General features: G+C 52.9%; 2 protein-coding genes and 1 long non-coding RNA gene across 3 annotated transcripts in view; all 3 read right to left on the bottom strand.

Annotated features, from left to right (window-relative positions):
* LOC147414650 (serine/threonine-protein kinase PAK 3-like) overlaps positions 1–6,432 on the bottom strand; it is a 55,380-nt gene extending 48,948 nt beyond the window's left edge. The window contains exons 1-4 of the mRNA XM_086472016.1: positions 6,407–6,432; positions 6,098–6,263; positions 5,596–5,692; positions 5,393–5,512 (exon numbers count right to left, since the gene is read on the bottom strand). Of these exons, the coding sequence (XP_086328142.1) occupies positions 5,393–5,512; positions 5,596–5,692; positions 6,098–6,263; positions 6,407–6,432 (409 nt within the window). The remainder of the gene's footprint in view (positions 1–5,392; positions 5,513–5,595; positions 5,693–6,097; positions 6,264–6,406) is intronic.
* Positions 6,433–7,465: 1,033 nt separating this feature from the next.
* LOC147414649 (coiled-coil domain-containing protein 40-like) lies at positions 7,466–19,040 on the bottom strand. The gene is made up of 17 exons (XM_086472227.1): positions 18,878–19,040; positions 18,505–18,695; positions 17,899–17,982; positions 17,591–17,810; positions 16,605–16,759; positions 15,658–15,780; positions 15,140–15,261; positions 14,174–14,417; positions 13,884–14,066; positions 12,398–12,643; positions 11,443–11,656; positions 10,722–10,891; positions 10,506–10,597; positions 9,783–9,903; positions 8,931–9,119; positions 8,561–8,719; positions 7,466–7,798 (listed from the first exon to the last, which is right to left on the bottom strand). Exons 1-17 carry the CDS (start codon positions 18,978–18,980, stop codon positions 7,553–7,555), a joined length of 2,862 nt encoding a protein of 953 aa, XP_086328353.1. The 5' UTR covers positions 18,981–19,040; the 3' UTR covers positions 7,466–7,552.
* Positions 19,041–19,426: 386 nt separating this feature from the next.
* LOC147414648 (uncharacterized) lies at positions 19,427–20,353 on the bottom strand. Its single transcript, XR_015183845.1, has 2 exons — positions 20,231–20,353; positions 19,427–19,549 (listed from the first exon to the last, which is right to left on the bottom strand). It is a non-coding gene; the product is annotated as an uncharacterized LOC147414648 (long non-coding RNA).
* Positions 20,354–20,731: the final 378 nt, after the last annotated feature.

The following is a 20,731-nucleotide window of genomic DNA, read 5'->3' as shown; positions in this document are numbered from 1 at the left end:
CACTAATTGATTCCATAGCACGGCAATTACAGGCGGTTTAATGAAGGAAGAACAAGGCTGGATCAAACAACCAGAAGAACACAAGTCATTTCCTTCTGCTCTCAACTCTCCTCAGGTAAAGCACTCTGCTGAAAGGAAACACAAGTGCTGTCAACTCCACCGAGGCTCCCATCACCACCATTACCAGAACAGCCTCCATAAAGTGTCTTCTCAGGCCCGTACCCAGTGGTTAGTCTAACAGACTGATGCTGGTTTTCTGCAGTGAGTGCTTGCAACTCAAAAAACCCAAAAGCACACCCCCCAACCCCCACCCCCACCCCAATGTAGCATTCCTTTCATTACTTTACCCAAAATAAGACCTATTGTTGGTCTTCCCTGCAGCAGGCACACACGAAGAAGCTATACAAAAGGCAAGTCTCCTGTCACAATGTCGAAGCAGACTGGGTGCTGCAGGCTGTTTGGGGCAAATCAGTGCCCATTTACCATCTACCTCCCCCACAACACCTTGTTCCAGCTTTGTGAACTGCTACAAGTCAACTGATGGAGCCACTTCACAGACTGATTCGGGGCCCCAAAGACTTCAAGATCTTCATCTGAGGTATCTTTTAGACCTTATTTCAATGACAGTTACAGCGGCTCCACTCAATACTTGAGAAGAAAGTCAAAAGTTGAGCTTTAGCATAAAGCCCAGTAGTATGGCCTTGAAAAGAAATCAAAAGGCTTCAGCTCTTTCCAGAAGAACGTATAAAAAATCCTTCCCTTGCTCTCACCAAGGTCTGACATCCATTCTTTGACCAAGTTACTCAGTTTTCCAGGAACAACCAGCCTGTAAAGAAAACTCATCCGTTTGTCCTAAAAAAATGAAGAGGTGAACAAGTTTTACAGCCTTGTTAGACCTGCGATTCAGTTCTTCCTCGTCTTCAAATACCCCACGTGGCTTCATCGCTTCAACCAGCTTCTGAGTATGACGGCAAGCTATATCCTTAGCAGGAGCCAAGCTAATTGCACATGTAATTCCATAGTGCCTCCGGGGCTGCTTCTGCAGCCTACAAGTACTGTAGGAGAAAATAAAATGCTGAAGACTCCACAAAAGCAAAAAAAGAAACTTATTGGGAAACACCCTTCAGCTTACAGGTTTCCAAATCAACTTCTACTCTTTTACCCAGCACTAACAGAAATGAGAAAAAAAATCCTGCTGATGATTTTTAGATAACTTGACCCAATTTAGAAGCCACAACTACCTCTTTTGAAAAACATTTGGGGATAGAAGAAAAGATCCAAGTTGCTACCAACTTAACACAACTGATTTGCATTGCTCTGGACAGCTAGAACTAATCACCAGGAAATGAAAAGGTTTCAACCCTACTAAGGGCCACACAGCAGAGGTTTTGGACCCATTTCCAGTTCCATACCAGTTTTGACTTAAGGATATTCCCATCAGCTTCCTGATGACACTAAACAAGACAGTTTAACACCGGCTTCTTTTCGTTCAATGTATTTGCTGTGCTGTTGCTGATTCTGGAAGGGCCTTCTAGTGGAAGGAGAAATAACAAAGCAGTCTGTTAAACACAGCTCATGCAGTAAATTCAGTATTACCTTGGGTTTCTTTATGGAAGAGTGGGAGAACATGAACCAATCTGCAGGGAATGCTGCTGGGAGAGCCTCCTGCTCTTAACACGGTGTTCAGTTTTTATAGTCCAGAGGCTCAGCTGTACACACGGCTGTTTTATCTAAACCAGTCAGCATACAAAGCAGCCCAAGCCAAGCTCTGGTTGTAGAGGGTGTTCAGATCTGGCTCAGCCAGCTCACTGCCCCGTTAGGCAGAGCACGACACCAGGCACCTGGTTTGGAGGCCGCCCAGGTTACTGCCCTGGAACTCCAGCTACAGCAAGGCATCATTTTCACCTCCCACCCTCCACTTGTCCTGCGTGTTGAGGCTCATTTGCAGTCAGAAGCACAACAGACCAACAGGGGAGGTGACTATTCAATTAAAGGCAGCATTAGCTTTTTTTTTTTACACCATAAACCCCTTGCTTTACAAAGTGAAAAAATGGAGAAAACCCCCGACTTTTCACTACCAGCTGAAACCAGCAGAGAGGGAGGAGTGGGACAGGAGGCAAGAACTGTACTTAACAGATGAAGGATCCCTACAGAAACACTAGCAGCAACAGGGGGAGACCCATCAGAAGGTCTATTCAACTCCTCCTGCTTGTCAGAGTCCATACCCAGACCCTAAGGCTAAAGGCATTAATGAGGCCATTACTCAGAGCGGGTATTTTCCCCCTTCACATGTGGACAAGTGCAGAGATCAGCTGGGTCAGTCAAGAGATGCTTTTGAGGTACCTGACCCACTTCAGCTGCAGTGGGATTAGGAAATGCTCAAAGGACAGCTTCGACACTGGGGTTGAAAAAGGACACCTGATTACAGCTCCTCATTTCTAGTCGTTGCCCTGACTCTCCCATGCAGGGAAGATGGATGTCTCTCTCTCTCGGAGCAGCTTTATCCAACTACAGACATAGCTCTTAGTCATCTGGTGGGTTTTCTTCCCCCCTCCTCTCTATGAGCTCCTTTGTCACACTTTCTTCTATGTGCTTTCCAAAAAGCGGGGGGGGGGGGGGGGGAGGTATTAGCACTGTAAGTCCTATTGTCCCCCCAATCAGGGTTCTTTTACTCAGTCTGCAAAGAGCTGAAAAACACAGTCAGGATATTTGTTTAATTCCAGTCCTGCACAGAAAAGTGTGCTAGGTGGTACCTCCACAAAGCTAGCACCCCTTTGGGGAAAGAAGCTGGGTCTTAAGATACAAAACAACAACAAAGGAACTGCAGTGAAGTAAATGATGTCCCTCCTAACTTGACCTAGGAAATCAGACATTTACCATTCTCTTATCTTCAAACTCCTGTTGTCTTTGAGATCAGTTTGGTGCCACCAAGGTCTGACACCCCTATGAAGACAGGCTGAGAGAGTTGGGGTTGTTCAGCCTGGAGAAGAGAAGGCTCCAGGAGGACCTGGTAGCAACCTTGCAATACCTGAAGGGGGCCTCTAAGAAGGCAGGGAAGAACAATTCGCAAGGGTTTGTAGCAATAGGACGAGAGGTAGTGGTTTTGAGCTAGAAAAGTGTAGATTTCGGTTGGACATTAGGAAAAAGTTCTTTAATATGAGGGTGCTGGGTCACTGGAAGAGGTTGCCAGAGAGGTATTGGAAGCCCCATCCCTGGAGCCATTCAAGGTCAGGCCTGATGGGGCTCTGAGCAACCTGACCTCGTTAGAGATGTCCCGGCTTGTTGTAGGAGGCTTGGACTAGATGGCCTTTAGAGGTCGCTTCCAACCCAATACATTCTACAATTCGATGAAGGAGAGAGAGGAGGACAGGGGCAGGGAGTGGGACATGCAGGCAGAGAGAGAAAAAGCAGCGCAGGCAAGAAGCCAGAGAGACTGTGAACAACAAGGAGGGATGCAGATCGGGACAAAGAGGCAGTGAACAAAAAACCAGCCATGCGCTGCAGGACAGAGACAGAGGAAGGAAAAAAGAGGGGCAGGGAGCAGGACAGAGGGAGAGCAAGAAAAACCAAAGGGGCAGGTAGAATAGCAGAACAAGAGAGGGGCTTGGAAACCAGAGAGGGACGAAGAGGGAGCAGGGTACGAGAACAGACAGAAGAAGAAAGGTACAGGGAAGCAAAAGAGTGACGCCAGTGATGGAAGGTGGGAGGGCACAGGCACAGGGAGGCACCCGGAGCACAAGAGGGGTGACACGGCCCCAAGTGTGGACGGAGGGTCGCAATCACGACAAATTTATCTACACACTTGCAGATAAGCCGGCACGTCTTTATTGCAGCGCTGGGAAGCACAGGGACAGCTCCACCCGACAGGCTTCAAAGTTACATCAAAAATTCAACATCTTATACCCTTTTTCTGCAAAGTCATGATCTTTAACAGATTTTAACATAAGCATGTATCTTATGCCCGCTATTAATTTTGACAGTTACAATGATTGGTCCGCCCTATTCTATAACTTTCTTAACAGTCCTTTCCTAATCTAGTCATTCGTTATTTTACTGATCAAAATCTCTGATATACAAATTAGGATGGGGAGGATGGGAGAGTCTTCACAGCAATATTCCTTTGTTTCAATGGTTTCATCACATAAGATAACTAGCTGAGAACGTACAATTTCACCCCTTGTACCTGCCTCCCTCCCTCCTCGTTCTGTGTTCTGTACAGTTTCCCAATCCACAGCAGCTTCAGCTTTGGCCATCTTCCTAAGGCCTGCATCTGCTGTCTCTTAGCATAAGTGAGGTTTTGTCTACTCCTTACCATAATGTAAATTAATTGAATCAGGAAATAATTAACTATAAGATGTTAGTTGTTCATTCAAAACAATTAATTACCAATGAAATCAAAATTCAGATCTGAATATAACGCAAGGGCCCAGGACTCACTGCAGCTCCCGCTCTTGGTGCTGCTGGGAGGATTTTACTCTTCAGACTCTTCTGTCTCTGCCTCTCTCAGCTCTTACAATATGAGGCTTCCTACATACACAGCCTCACGTGCGCACACACACACACACACTACATGGCTGTACCGTGCTTTGGTTACGCACACAGACCCCGCGGTGCATGTTGGTGACCAGCTCTGCTCAGGACTACTCACAGGGACCCTTCCTCACGCCAAGAGGCCGGCTGTCTCTTGTCTGCAGCTGGGGGCAGCTCGCAGCCGGATCCCCTTCGTGTCCTTCTCCAGACGCTTTTCCTTTTGCCCATCTCTTCAGCTTCAGCCTGAGCTGGATGCAGCTGACGACATCCCCAGGGCAGGAACAGACCACCGAGCCCCTGGCACGGCCTCTGGCAGAGGGAAAGAACCCTGACTGTCACAGCCGGCCCCAGGCCGGAGCCCCTCCTGCTGCGGCCGCTCCTGCAGACCCCGCTCCTTCCCCGCACTGCTGCTGAAGGCCCCTGGGTTAACAGAGCCCTGGGCCTGCCCGAGGCCCCGCTCGCCGCTGCCAGGACAGGCCGCGGGGCAGCCTGGGGCTGCGGGACAGGCCTCAGGGGAGGGGCTGGGGACGGGGCAGCTGCAGGGGGGGAGCGGGGCTGGGGGGGGATCAGGGGGGCTCTGGGAGTCGGGGTGCCCAGTGCCTGTGCTGGAGGGTCTGTCTCCTTCTCCTTCCCCTGCCCAGCCCTCAGGTCACCCCGGGGATGCCCCAGCCGGCCCAGCTCCGGCTTGGAGCTCCCACCCACCACCCCCGGGCAGCCACCAGGCAGAAGACACCCCGTCACCCACCCAAGGGCCTCACTCACCTCAGGGGCAGCCCCAGCCCTCACCTCAGACGGGCCACGCAGCATCCCAGCAGAGCCATCCCAGGAGCACCCGTGCCCCCCGCCCGCAGCTCGGCCCTACCGATGACGTCCAGGTACTGCCGCACCACGCTCTTGGGGTCAGGGCCCAGGAAGACATAGAAGTCCAGGATCCCACCCGTCGTGCGCCAGGTCAGGGCCGGGCTGGGCTGCAGGAGCACATCTGGTGAAGCACGAGCGCCGGAGGAACAAGCTGAGGATGGGGACGTGGGCCAAGCCCATGCCCAGCACCTCCGTGGGACTCACCCATCGCGTTGCTGTTCAGCAGAAAGACGCCGTGAGCCGAACCGCTGTCCTCCATCACCAGGTAGAAAGGGTGGGAGCCGTAGAGGTTGACCTGGGGCTGGAGTAGAGCACAGCGCAGTGCGGGTGAGGCTCCGTTGGAGGCCCCAGCACAGCACCCACCCACCCACCTGCCTGCCACTGGCCAGAAGCACCGTCACGGCTCGGGGTGCAAAGCCAGGGCTTGCAGCCCCAGACACTGCCTGAGTCAGCAGAGCTCTGCCCCAAACAAGAGCCCTGGACCGTGTCAGGGAAAGCGGCTTCTGAGCCAAACAAGAGCCCCAGGGGGGACAAAGCCTGACTTGGGGACAACGGTCCCACGGGCTTGCCCAGGGCTGAGGCCAGGTCCCAGAGCTCCACAGCCACCGATGCCTTTCCCCAGCCCCAAACAAGATGTCAGAGGTTGCAGGGCCACCCCCACAGGCGCAGATGAGCCACCTCCCTCTCCCTCAGCCCCGCTCCGTACCACAGGCGCCATATCCCGATTCCAGAGGGTGACCCTGGTCCACGCCGTGTCGAGGACCAGCGGCGTCTGGTGCTCCCCCAGCCCAGAAATGAAATAGGAGGGCAAAGAGGTGGAGATCTGCAGGAACTGGTCTGCGAAGAAGAGGGGCGCGACGGTGGTGTTCGGCCTGTTGGAGAGAAAGGGAGACTCCGGCAAACAGCCCCAGCGGTGCCCAGCAGCCGGGTTTCGACTGATCTCTGAGACTCCTGCTTCCCTTCCCAGGCACCGAACCGCAGAGGGGCTCAAAGCAAAGCCCCCGCAGCCGCTGACCGCCACCCTGCTGCTGTCACCGCCATCCCCTGCCGCATCCCTGCTCCGTCCCACGCACCGCTGGGGTTGGGGCCAGGACCCGCTTCCAGACCGAATCCCTTCGGGAAGGCTCGGGGCAGGACGGGCACTTACAGGACCTGCCCGTCGCGCTGCCGGCAGACGACGAGGCCGAAGGGATCCTGGTTGATCTGCAGCCCGTAGAGCGGGGAGGCGGCTCGGCCGCTCGCCCGCGGCGTGGCCAGGGGCACCTCGTACCGCTGCCGGGCCGGGTCCCGCAGCTGCGGGGACAGAAGGGAGGGGGGGGGTGTCAGCGGGGGGGTCCGGAGCACCGGGGCACCGGTCCCGGGGCCGGCTCGCACCGTGAAGCGGAGGCGGGTGGGGGTCTCCAGCGCCACGTCCAGCCGCCAGCTGCCCACGGCCCCCGGCAGGAAGCTGGCGGCGACGCGGCGGAGCCGGGTGGCGGAGCCGGTGGCGGTGGCCGTCAGGTTCTCCGCCCGGTAGCTCCGGTAGCCGCTGGGGAAGAAGCACCAGGGCGGGCCGGGGCTGGAGCCGGAGCCGGGGCTGGAGCCGGAGCCGGCGGGTGCGTAGCAGCAGCCCCGCTCCTCGCAGTCCGCCCGCGACAGCAGCCGCTCGGGGCCGCAGTCGAAGCGTTCGCCCGGGGGCACCTGGCAGCCGGCGGCCCCGGGGCTGCCCGCCGCGGCGGAGCCCAGCAGCGCCAGCAGCAGCAGCGCGGCCGGGAGCCCCGGCCCCGCCATGGCCCCGCCGGCCCGGCCCGGCCTCCCAGCAGGCGCGGCGGGACCGGCCCCACGGCACGGAGGCGTCTGCGGGGCGGGACCGGCCCCGGGAGCGGGCGGGCGCCTTCTCCCGCCGGGGCCGGGGCCTTCCGCCTCCCGGAGCTGCAGGGAAAGGCGGTGAGAGAGGGGGGGCCCGGAGGGGAAGGGGGCGGCTGCCCCCAGCGCCCCAGGCCAGGGGGAGGGATGAAGCCACCCTTGTGCAGCCAAGGAAACAAAAATCAGTTGCACTGCTACAGCTTTGGTGACCACTACCTGCTACACAGACTTAGTTTTTAGATATTTGTTTATTTACAAAGCCTGCAGGCTCCAGCAGAACAAGAGCTGAGGGTTACATGGATGGGGTTGGTGGCAGTCAGGCTTCCTGCGAGCCCAGCCTGGAGCCCAAGCACTGTCTGAGCCACTGGAGAGTCCGGTAGTGCTGGGGATGGTCCTGCTGGATCTGCTGGACGATGGCATCGATGGTCTGGAGCCGGTGGCGCAGTTTCTGGTGCTCATTTCTCCAGGCTTGCTCCGTGCGGCACAGGGGAGTGTACGTCCCTTCCTTCAGCGCCTGCAGGTGCTTCCGGCGAGTCTGGTAGGACACGATCTCCAAAAGGTTCTGAGGAAAGCAACAACAGAAATTGCTTTGACAGCAGGCCGCAGAGAGAAAAGCACTAAGAAAGGCAGGTGACTTTTGTCACCGGTACTGGAACCATCACATTCTGAAAGGGAAGGGCTTCTGAAGAGGGACAGGGCTATCAAGTCCCCCTTGTACCGGCAGAACAGCTGCTAACGGGTACAGCCAGAGAAGTGGTTAGGTTGGAAGAGACCTTTAAGATCATTGAGTCCAACCATGAACCTAACGCTGCCAAGTCCACCATTAAACTGTGTCCCTAAGCACCACATCCACACGTCAGCTAATAGAAAAAAAAAAAAAAAAAATTAAATGTTCATCACAGAATTCCATAAACCAGAGAAATACCTGCATGCACAGGGCAACCCTCGCCAGGATATAGTTTGACCAACTTACAACCTTTGCAGGAGGCCATTCAAGACCTTCAGCTGGCTCTCAAATCTGTAACATATGAGCAGCCAGAAAGCGCTCACAGAGGAGAGCTGTGACCGGGTATTTTCAAGACACAAACCATGTCCTTCAGGCTGATGTCTCCAGGTGAATGCTGCCTCGCTAAGAGTACAACTGCAGCCCCAATTCAGGACCCCCATGAGCCCTCAAGGTGTGCTCAGTTAACTTAAAGTGCCGCTAAAATGCCAAGCACACTCAGTTCAGGATGGTGGCGAGACAGGGAGATGGGGAGCCGGCACCAGGAGAAAGCAGCCGGTCCCGTTGGGCTCGCGAGCTCCAGGGAGCGGAGCCGCTCACCCGTCGCTTCCTGTTCCAACGAGCTTCTGCGTCTGCATCGAGGCCGTCGCACTCAGCCTCCAGCCTGCGCAGTTCTCGCTGCTTTTCCAAGAAGGCGGCACCGAGGGACGCCTGGGCGCTCTCCAGCTCCAGGAGGGTTGCGTTGCAGTCCTGAACGTTCTGGCAAACGGAAGAGAAGGAAAGGGCAGAGTGTGGTTCTTCGTCCAGCTGCACTCCCAGCCATCTCCCCAGAACTCTCCTGTGGGGTTTTTTAAGGAGCCTCCAAAGCCTGTCCCGTCCGTGTCCCGACACCCCGCGTGTCTGCGCTCAGCCCACCCTGGTGCTCCTTACAGCCCCGGTGAACTCCTGCAGCCCTGCTCTGCTCGCTCACCTTCTGGGCTTTGCTGATCTTCTTTCTCAGCTCCTGTTTCTTGCAGTGGAAGACGCTCTTGGGGACAAGCTTCTTGTCTCTTTTGTTCTGACCCTCTCCACAAAGCGCTATCACCTCTCTGCGAGAAACAGATGCCTCCATATCACGAATCATCTTCTCCTGCTGCTTCATCAGCTGGCCATAGCGGACCTACCGTGTGTCAAGATATGAAATAGGCTGAAAGTAACCAATGTTCACAAACGGCACCGAACCGATTCTGTGCGGCACATCCCCTCTACATAAACCAGACATACATGACACGTGAGCGTTGGCAAGCCAAATTTGCTCTAAACCCAAACCCGGCTTGCCCTGTGTGGATCTGGAAAGCAAAGGGCTGGATTATCAACTCGTCTAAAGTAATCTTCAAAAGGTTTCACTGGAACTCCTTAGCAAAAGGAAAAGCAGAAGAGTAAAGTAACCTGGGAACAAAAGGGAAGAGTTGCTTTGCCAGAAGACAGAAGGCTTCCCTAACCAGTGATTAAGATGATGCAATATTTAGTCATCAACATTCCTTTGCTTATAAATTGGGGTCACGGCATAAGGTGGCAAACATATTATGTTTTAAATAGATTGCTCAGGTGTCTCTAGACTCTGCTGCAGCCCATTACACGGCAGGCGCAAGGAAGGCACGAAGAGCACGCACGCTGGATGTATTTCATTCGGCCCAGCTGGAGGGTGTACGATTTCCAACATTGCTGTGGCCTGGCAATGCTGCTTCCCCAGCCCATTTCTCATCTCCTGCCTTCAGCAACGCCGAAGCTGAATCCATCGTGTGCAGCTTCCCCTCTCCAGTGCTCCTCCCCCGGGGCTCACCTGCATCCTGTGAATCTCTGTTCTCATGGCGTGGAGCTCGCCGTGCCCTGACTCAGACTCCACCGCCGCACGCATCTCTCTCGTCAGCTGGATCTTCTTCTCCCACAGCAGGATTTGATGCCTTCAGTGACAGAAAGGGAAAGCGGCACCTTTGTCAGTGCCCGAGAGGACGCTCGCTCCCTGTGCACGCGTGGCAGCACGCTCCCGAGCTCAGTCCTGAACATGGAGCTGAAGGTGCAGCAGAACCTGAGGGTTTGCACGTGGGACACGTAAAAGGGCAGCCAGGAGCAGCGTGGAACCAGACAGGGAGCTCCGCCATCCACAACGTGGCACGGTGGTGGCACGGTGACTAACAACAAGCGTGCCCAGGCTGCCGGGGGCTGGTGGACCCCAGTGAGCTGCCCAGCGCAGCACGCTCGCTCCGAGTGACTGGCGGAGGAGAGCGCAGGCAGAGTCACCCCATACAGATCTCAGCAACGTCCAGCACGAGCCTGCTGGAACTGTTAAAGCCGACATCCTCATGGCTCTCGCTGCTTGCAGAGACAGCTAAAGCACCTTTCAGCTTCTGCGCCCAAAAATCCATGAAACTCCTTTCATCTTCTCCGAGAAGGACAGAAGCACATTTGCTGTTGCTGGTTCAGTTCGATGAGCAGAGAGGAAAGGTGACATGGACACCTACATTCAAAGAGGGTGGCACAAAGCAAGAACCTCTCTGGTACCTACTCTGCTTCCACCAGGCTGTTTAGGAGTCTTTCCTTCTCCTCAGTCAGCTGACTGTGCTTCTCCTGCATCTCAACCGACTCTTTTTCTGCTGCCTAGGTTTGGGAAGCATAACATTGTCAGACAACACAACGTGGTCAGACTAAGAAAGATTTACACGGTCACTGTCTGCCTCCGATCTGCACGGGAGGCTGAGACCTGGAAATGAGATGTCTGTACCTTGAGAGAGCGCACAAACTCGTTCTCGGTGATCGTGTTGCCATATTGCAGCTCCTCGAAGCTGCTGCTGTTCTTGTTGATCAACACATTCAGCTTTATCAAGTCATTGGACATGTTCCTCATGTGACGTTCGATGTCTTTCTGCTCTTTTGTTTCCTGCTGAATTTCATCTACAGGTGAACAGAAAAAAAAAAAAAAAAAAAGTCTTAAAATTCCCACAAGCAGCAGGTGGAACACAGGCAAGGCGTGACAGACTGCCATCAGACCAGACAACGCTGCCTGCAGAGCCACCTGCGTCCCACGTACCCAGCCAAACCGTTTTTCCACAAGCCCAAAACCCAAATACGGTTTTGAAGGAGACTGCTGTGGAAAAGAGCTGGTTTGAGCCAAGGGAAGCGCCATCGTGGTGGGGACATTTACCCACCAACTACTTGCAAACGTTATTTAAGAAGTGTAGCACGTGACACGGCCACTTCGGTTCGGTTGTGCCCGTTAAGGCAGCGGGATCAGTCGGGACAGGGAATAACGCCAGGCAGAGCAGCAGAGGTGCCTGGCTCGTAGCCCCAGAGCAGTGCTGGGGCCGCCTGCGTTACTGCTCACACGGACGTAGGAGCACGGCGCATTCTCTGGTGAAGGTCTGGCTCACCCATCCGTAAGCCCTCGCTCCCTTTTTCCTCCATTCACAGCTGAACGTTTTAAAAAGAGTTGGGGAATGACCTACTTTCCCTGCGCACTTTCTTCTGCTGCATTACTGTGATCCGTTTCTTTAACGTGTCCAGGGAGGCTACTTGTTCCTCCCGTTGGTGTGTTAACTTGACCAGCTCTTGCTGCTGATTGAGCCAGTGCTTTTGTAGCGTCATCACCTCAGAGTGATATTCTTCTATCTGCTTGGACAGCTTGTTGATCTCCATTCCCAGTGGCCCCAGTTCTTGACCCTGGATGAGGGCAAGGTTGGGGATTAATCAGGCAGAAGCTGCTGAAGCACTTTTTGCAGAAGGCCAGTCCAGCTGCTGAGATGCCTACCGAATACTTCAGCTATACTGTTACTTCCTTTGTGCCTCTATTTCCCAGGAGCTGGATGGGACCAATCATTCCTGACCTCACGGGAACAAATGCAAGGGAAGCCCGAACAGCTCTCAGGCTCTGGGGCGAGAGGGGCCTCCTAAGCTCCTACAACAGGCACATCTGGGTGTCCAAGAGTCTGCCACAGCACTCATTCTTGCATTGGGCTCTATAAAGGTCTTGCAGCTCACGGTGCCAGGGGCAGACCTGGGTATCTATCAGCTGAATGGGGCCAAGCACCAAGTGATCTACATCACCCCGCCTGCTCCATTCGCCCCTTGTCAGTATTTGCAGGTTTTCTGATGAGACCCTAGTTACTCCCAGAGTATTGATGTCATTCAACGTTTTCATCGGGCGCAGACAACTCCCTGCAGAAATCTGTGCTGGGCACACCCTCATTTCACAATTCCCTCATGCCAGCTCCTCCCCCCCGTGCACTAAGAGCTGTTTGACAGACGTAAACATTTACATTAACTAGTGCAGCTTTTAAACCTCTATACTGATGCCTGAAAGTTTTAACTACTCAGCACTTACACAGTTACATTTATCAGGGGCACCTGTGGTCACCACAAAGAATAAAATCAAGCCTGGGACTGAAATGGGAATGTACATACCCCCTGCCGCGCAAGAATCTTCTCCAACCTCTTGTTGTACTGGCTGAGCACCGCTTGCCTGTTCTCGGTCAGGAGACTGCACCTTGCAATCTCGCTTTCCCTGCAGCTGATCAGGTCACGGGTATTTTTCACTTCCTTGTCCAGCTGACAAAGTGTGTTTTGGAGAACTGTCAGCCTGCAGCTGGTATGAGTTCCATTCAGAATAACCTGGGCCACATCATTCTCAACCTTGGAAAAATGCAGCTCCTAGGAACGCCAACAGACAGAAAACAAATTACTGTCACCAGCAGCAGCCCACTGATTTGGAACGCCCGCTTCCCGAGGCACAGGAGTCAGGGGATTTAGATTCTCCTCCCAGGTCTGTGCCACAAGCTGCGAGCCAGCCACTTACCCGCTCTGTACCTTTGTTTCTCCATCTCCTGACGGAGATACCAACATTTACCTCTGCCATAAGGCTGCTGAAGAGCATGAAGGAGCCCAAACATCCCAAAGCCTTTAAGAGGCCGCGCTCATCACCTCTGCAGTTACCTGCCCTGCCTGGGTGTCTCCAGCTGCCCGGCTCACTGGAGCAGGACATTCTCCACCGCACCCGACAAACACGTCCCTCACCGAACCACCACCGCAGCAGCCAGAAAGGCGGGTGCCTGTTGAGCGCAGCGCGAATGCAGCCGGGTGACTTCTGCTGCCCCCGCGCCGCCAGCGGCCACGACTCTCTGGCTACATCCAGCCGTGCACCGCAGGTGCTGATGGGAGACAACGCGAGTGTCCGCTTGTTGGTGTGCCTGTGGGAAGGGGGCGGGGGGCCCCTCTCTCACAACGGAAGCCAGCCCTGGAACTCTTCCTCTTGCTCAAGATAATGCCCCCGATTTAAAAATCCCAGGGCCAGGCTGAAGTAACCCGCAGAAATACAGAGGTGTGGGTGCCTTGTTAGTGCCAGCCCACACAACTCAACACCACAAACACTACGCTGGATCTTCTAGTTTTTCTATCTGTTCCAGTTACACACTCCCAAAGAGAGCAACTGATCGTGCCACAAAGAACTGTGGGTCTGGTTCGATTGCTCCTTGGGCTGTAATCCTCACTCAGGAACGAGAGCAGGCCTGTATCGCATTCCATGATGCCGGACAGAGATACAGGTTAGTTCAATGTGGAGTACAGCAGTACTACATATCCACTGTCTTCCTCCAATACATAAGAACTGGTACTACTTTATGGTAAAAACTCCCAGAATTCATCGTTCTGTCCCGTTTTTTAAGTAAAGAAAGAACAGTACATTATGTGTCAAGGCCTTTTTGGCCAAACCCTCTCGCGTACACCAGAATCCCACAATAAGAGCACTGGAAGAACCAAACTGAAGTCACAAACTCAGCAGACCTTCAACTGCAGATCTGAAAAGCAGAACGAAGGCACGGACGAAACACACTTGAGAAACACCGCTCAGGGCGGTTTCCTTCCCCCGCCCTCCCAAACGGAAGAGATAACACACCAGGTCTGTTTTTCTCCTACGGAGCTTTGCAGCCAGCTGCGAGAAGTGCTTTGTGGCTTTGCTGGACACCATCTGGTCCTGAAGCTTTGCCATGATTTCGTTCTCCATCTGCACTTTGGCATCAGTTCCTTTCTCTATGTCCTTACTGATGGACAGCAACTGATTCAGACAAGCAGCTTGATCCTAAACGCAGGAAAGACAGGAGACAGGGTCACTACAACTGTTTGGGGAAGGGGATTAAACATCTGTGTCTGATTTGAAAGGTTCTTCTTCCAAGTAACTCTCCTCACCATCCTGGTCCTGTTGAGGGCCTGCTCTGTCTCGTGGAGAACGCGAGCGTAGGTGCCAGATTCCACCTTCAAGGCCTCCTGCCTGGAAAGGCACTGGGCAATCAGCTTCTTTGTCATCTTGGCATCGTTCTGTGAACGGCTCAGGATGGCGACAAGCAACTCATTCTTCTCCTCCTCCTTCCTGATTGACTTCCTACAGCCATGGATGTCCGTTTCTAGGGACTTGAGGTCATGTCTGTACTTGCTGGAGAGGCAAAGAGGATGGAAAATCACCACAGGGGTAGACTCACGCGCTGAACAGTCATCTACAAATTCCTCTTTTCAAACACGCTACTGCAGCGACAACAGACCAAGGAGGAAGATCTTTACAAAGGCCACCCTGCTGTGACAGTGCAGAGTCATCAGAAGATGGATGGAGACAGAAGACTGAAAAGCAAACGTACGTAGGAAAATTAATTCCCGCTTTCAGTCCTGTCCCCACCCCCCACTCTTACCAGGATGCCACCATCAAAGCACATTGCAGGGAATCAGCCAGGCTGACTCCAGAGCAAATAAGCGCTTCCTTTGGCAACAACAGGACGGTTTTCCTGATGATTTCTGAAGGCATCACAAAACCCTAACTGAGAGCGACAGGTAAAATCCCTCTTGAAGTCTAGCTCTTTGGATTGAGAGATGTTGCAAAGGTGAAGGAACTCTTCTAAAGGACTAAAATATGAACAGAAAAACTCTAAACAGCTTTAAAAACCCCACACATTTGGGGGGAGAGTTGTGTTTTGGATACAGAATAGTGACGAAGAACTGTGCTTCCTATCCTTTAACCTTACTACGTGCTTCAGAGCAGCAAACTTGTTCTGCTTGACATATCCTGCACGCGCAGCAATAAACTGGAGACGCACTGCCCCTTTCAGCAGCCCTCCCGTCCAACCCGTGTGAGGTCTCTCCTGGGACTGTTCTCAGATACCGTACCTCAGCAGCGCTTGGGTGGCGATATAGGCCTCATCTCTCTGCTTCATTCCCGCCAAGCTGCTATTCCAGTGGTTCATCAGTCGCTTTTTCTCCATGTTAATAGCCTGAACCTCCATACAAGCCTGGGGGAGAGAGGATGTGTAGACAGGATAAATCTATACTAGGCTGGGAAACCAAATTCACGTTACAATGCCTTTTTTTGGTGTGTGTTCATAATACGCTGGGCAGGAACAGCTTCAGCTAACGTGCCTCTGGTTTATGGTCACCCCCGACCACAGAGCATAGGTCTGCAAGGAAAAAAATGCAGAGAGGGTGGGGGAGGAAGTGATTTATAGGCAATTCTTGAGGACAAAGGGAAAGACAAAACAAACCAAAACAAAAAAGTCTTCATTCCTCCAAACAGGAACTGATCATACAACTCTGTCCTACACTGTAGCTACCACGTGAGCATGAGCCAACGGGGTCGGTCCTTCCAGAGGGAAATATTAACCAGAAGCAAAAAAAAAGCATTCTCCTACCTCATTTGCTGCTTGCCGAGTTACTTTTGTGTCCTCTGCCTGAGCCACAAACTGAGCTTCGAACAGAGCAATCTGTTCCTGCAGCTCGTAGGCTTTCCGGGTCAAGCGGTCTACCAGAAGATCCTAGAGAGGCAGAGCCAAACAGCTCAGGATGAGTAACATAATCTCAGGCTTAACCAACTAAATTCTACAGCAATAACTTGGGCTGAAAATGAATTCAGTTAGCTTTGATTCCTACTGAAACTCTTCCATTCCTATCCAAACGACTCCTGAATGCAGCAGTGACAATTTTCAAGAGAACAAAACCTTCTTTGCTGGTTTTTATCGTTCCACCCACAGTAGGAAATTGGTCCTTCAGATCTGAAGCAGCAGTCATCCCTGCCAGCATGGGTTACATTGCGCCACCTCTCCAGCAGCTGGGAATCTTGATAATTTATGGTTTAAAATCCTTTGTTAAAAACCATCTAAACCCATTCCATCTCAACCGTTTGCCCGCAATTCTGCATCAACAGTAATTAGTTGGTGTCCTGCTGCAAGCAGGAGGCAGCAGAGGGAGCTCCAGCACACCGACCGCTCAGTTCACCTTCCAAGTTCGCTCTTCCTTGGGACTCAGAGCAATTCTCCAGACTTCAACATATGATACTTCTTTGCTAAATATCTTTCTGCCCCCACATCCCCGTTGCCTGCGTGAAGAGTGATCACTACTGATTACTACTTCCTATTATAAGGCTCATAAAAAAATTCTGTTCAGTACATGCCACTATCTTGGTGGGGGGGATTCTTCTCATTTTCAATTATTTGGGGAAAATATCCCCACGCACCTTCCATGGTGTCTGTATATTCACTACAGCCTTCCTTCTGCCAAGGCAGCACGTCCCCCGAGACTCGCCGCTAGCTGTCACCTGAATTCATTTATTTATTTGAAAGAAGAGAGTTTTACTTGATACCTGTTTTTTCTTTTCCACGTCAGCTTGGGCCTTCTCCAGCTCAGCCCTCTTTGTCGACCGTTTCGTTAGTAAAATATTATGGTGCATATGGTCCGTGTTCTGCACGTAGAAGAGGTGCAAGGCCAAGTTTTCAACCTGGGTCTGCATTGCAGAGACTGGGGAGGCAGGGGGAAAAATATTTACAGAAAAGTATGTTTGTAAGACACACTTTAAACAGAGGTAAAAGGGAAAGAAACACAGAAGCACCCAAAGCCAAATTCGCACACTGACCAGCCAAATCAGGCCCCCTGAAATGTGAATTTGCATCGGCTTTGGAGTACAGCTCCACAAGCACAGCTAATATCTTGGTAAGCAATTCATTGCTTCCCAGCACTCAGAAGCCCAGGAGATCAAAGAAGGGGCGGCCTCAGGAGGCTGTGACTCCACTCCTCTGCCCCAAAACAGAACTGTCTCTTTCTCAGTCTGTTGAACGCTTCTCTATTTTTTTCAGCAACCTGCCAAACCTTTCTAGGCAGTTTATCCTACGCTGAGCTACCCTCGCCATCACAGTTGTTTTCCTGTCCCCTACCCACAGGCCTGCAGCACAACCAGCATGAGTCAAGTCCATTTCTTTGGCTGGGACGGGTTCCCACACGGATGGCACTCTCAGGCTCCCGGGTGCCCCTCACGACCCACCTTTGCGATCTCATCACACCCTTACAGAGACACAGGCAAACGTAACAGAGCGACAGGATCTTCCTCCTTCTAAGTCACAGAGCAGCCCATCTGCCCGGAACAGTTTTAGTCCTAAAGACCTTCTTAGAAGTACAAGGTAGCCACACGGTCTTAGAAACAACCAGGAATACCTGTGAAAGGTTTCAGCGAGTGCCTGATTCCTGATCAATGTTACTGTATTTTTCAATCCAATGCTTGACTTGGATTCAAATAAATCCCTTTCTCCACACAGTACTAGAGCCAGGAAACCTGGCAAGGGCTGCCTCGGTCACCTTTCTGGCGTTCATCGTGTGTGTTCTGACACATTTGCTTGTAAGTAAGCCTGAGGCCCTCCAGCTCCTCCTCCAGCTGCTGACGTGCTGTGGCCACCTGAGAACGGCGGTCGTGGCTCTTCTCCAGTTCCAGCTGCAGGCGGGCCAGCTGCTGCTGCGCTCCGTAAAGAACCAGCCCAAGCTCTTCCCTCTCTGCTTGCCCCTTCTTCGCTGCTGCCCTCTGCAAACACAAGAGGAAACCAGTTACCTGGCTTCAGCTCGGGCAGGGGTGGGCTGCTGCGGGAAGGCAAAGTAAGAATGCCACGTACCAGTTCCTGAAGCTCTAGGCTCACTTTTTCCATCTGCTTAGTGAGGTGACTCTTCAGGGCAGCCTGGAATCTTCTCATCAGAGGCTGTCAAGAAGTATGACATTGATACAAGTCAACGTACTTGTGTAAAGAAATTATGAAGAAACCTTACTGCTACCCCCGCTGTTAAATAACACAGCGTATTTTCTGCCACAGACCCTTGCATTCTTCCTTTAGCTACGCTCACTGTAACGAGTGAGAGGAGTTACACAGTGGGTATTTGTTGACAGCAGAAAGCCACTACTGAGGATATCTGAAAGTCAGAAACACATCAGAAGAGCTGCCTCTGAGAGCCCATCCCCTCGCTCTTGCTGACAGTACTTCTCTTTCAGGAGCACTGAGGAGTATCAGATTTACCCACTACACGGCTCCCTCCTGAGCCTCCCGTTTGGGGTTAACCCTGAGGGAGCAGACACGCTCAGGAGTCAGTACTTCTGCAAAAGCCTGTTTTAAACACGTGGTTTCAGCCTATGGCTGAGCCGCTGCTGACAATCTACCTTGTGTATTTCATACAAATAAAAACAGCAGGTCTGCGAAGAAGAACGACAAGATTGGAGGACTTCTCACATGTTCTAGATCCAAGACAACCAGCTCTGTTTCTTCTACGGTTTCTTCACTTCTTCCACTCATTTCGTGCCCCTCAGCTCCACGCTGCTGGCATGCCTGTTCCCGCCTTTGGTCACCATGCTCACTGGTGAGCTGATCCAACTGCTCAAAGGCAGTCTCTGAGCAGAGAGAAATGGGTTCTCCAATGTCACCTGGACCCCACCCCCCAAGAAAAAAAAAAAAAAAAAGAGAAGAAAAAGACAAAGAAAATGCTTAGATTTCAAAGCGTTGTGCCTCCAGTTGGACTAACAATGACGAGAAAGGGAGAAAACTAGAAACTGTGCTTGACGGGTGGTACGGAGTGTTGTACTGTTAGCAAGGGACTGAAGGATACCTGACTCTGTGCAGCTGTTCCGCTCCGCTGACCACGCAGACACCTGCTGAGGAGCTCCTGAAGGAAGGGGAGGGTTTTCTCTCTCGGTTACTGGCTGCTCCATGTCACCCAACGCAGGAGGACAACTGTCTAATTCGACTTTGTCCAAGAAAGTCTCAGGGGATTTTTTCTGAAACGTAAAATCCACCACCTGAAACAGCTTTTCAGTCTGCCCTGACAATCTGCTTGTTTCTGTCATCACGAGACAAGAACGATGCAGACACAGAATCGGCAAGAGGGCCTTGTTCTAAACTCAGCCCACAGATACACTGGCAAAGCTGTGCCTCTGCCGATTCAAAAACCACCTTTACCCACATGCAGCACAACAGAGGAACCTCTCCAGCTCTGTCACAGCTTTTGTAGACTTTGTGCCTGACCAGTTAGCTTCTCTCTGTTCAGTTCTGGTCGGGTTTGTGTTGGCAGCAACAAAACCGCCCCAGGAGAATTTGAAGTTACAAATACCGGCCATGCCTTCTGTGAATAAGATTGTGTGTGTTATTAGTGTCTCACCTCTGCAGAACTAACAAACAGCTCTGTAGCTCCTCTTTCTGCTGGTGGAAATGTCTCTTTTTGGTCCTGCAGAGGAACGGACCCTTCTTCTTCACTGTCGCTCCCATTCTCCGCCTCTACTGCCTAGCACACACACAGGCAAAAAGCAGAATAGCAGCGTTACAGCAGGTTGTGCATTTGGTTTAATGCTCATGCTACGGTGCTGTAACAACTGCTTTCTGTCATGGGAGTTTAATTTTGAAGTTTAATCTCGTTCACAAAAACAGTCACCCAGGCAGCATGAAGATGGTAAAGATCCTGACAAAAATTCTACACACCACTTTTAATTTCAGATGTGTCTCTGGCTCACGTCTATTTTTTAATAAAATGCCCTTAGGGATTTTAGTCCTCCAGCTGGTGCTACACGTAGCCAAACTATTATCTTCTTTTTAAAGAGACACTGTTTTATCCCGTACCATCATTTGCCAAATTCAAATATCGTGCAGTACCAACAGACAAAAAAAACTTATCACCACCAACCTCGAACACAGCCCCCGTACGTGTGTCTGTGAGATGGGGGCAACCTCCCGTTTAACATGCCTACAGCCATCTGGGAGCTGAGTGAGAAGCACATGCTTCAGGACGCTGCTGACACACAGAACTACAACTACATTTAACTTGTTTTTTTTAATAGGCAGGGCAAGACTTCAACAACCGCTCCCTTGTTTTACTTCTCCCTATCGAAACTGCTTCCACGAAGCCATCACTCTGCAAGGAGAGCGTAGGAACATCATGCTGCCCCGCGAACGTTCTGAAGGAAATCACCTCCATAGCAAGAGGCGACGGAACTCGGACGATATCCCGCGCAGCGGAGCCGGATTCCACCCCAGAGCCCTCTGCTGCGCCACCGGCGGCCTCCTCCATATTGCTGGGCTGGGGATGGCCTGTGCCTGCAACCAGAGCGGAGGGAAGAGTGAGAACCAGCCCGGCTCCCCGGGGCCCGCCAGCTGCAGGCCGCCGCGGGGCTGGGCACGGGCACCTGCGGGGCCGGGGAGGCCGGGCGGCCGAGGGCCGGGCGGTTCAAGGCCCGGCCGCGGCCCAGCCCCGCACTCACCCGCCGCCGTCTGCGCCATGTTCCCGTGTTCCCGTTGCCAGGCGACGCAGCAACACCCGGTCACGTGAGCGCTCCGGGCCGCACCACCTCAGCCCGTGGAGGGGGGGGGGGGGGGGGGGGGGGGGGAACGCGGGCCGCACCACCTCGGCTCGTGGAGATGGGGGGGGCTGTGGGGGGGGCGCTCGGCCCGCACTACCTCAGCCCGCCGGGCC

Source organism: Leptosomus discolor, chromosome 12 (genome assembly GCF_034619465.1).
Source record: "Leptosomus discolor isolate bLepDis1 chromosome 12, bLepDis1.hap2, whole genome shotgun sequence".
NCBI lineage: Eukaryota > Metazoa > Chordata > Aves > Leptosomiformes > Leptosomidae > Leptosomus > Leptosomus discolor.
This window is presented reverse-complemented; position numbering and strand designations above follow the sequence as displayed.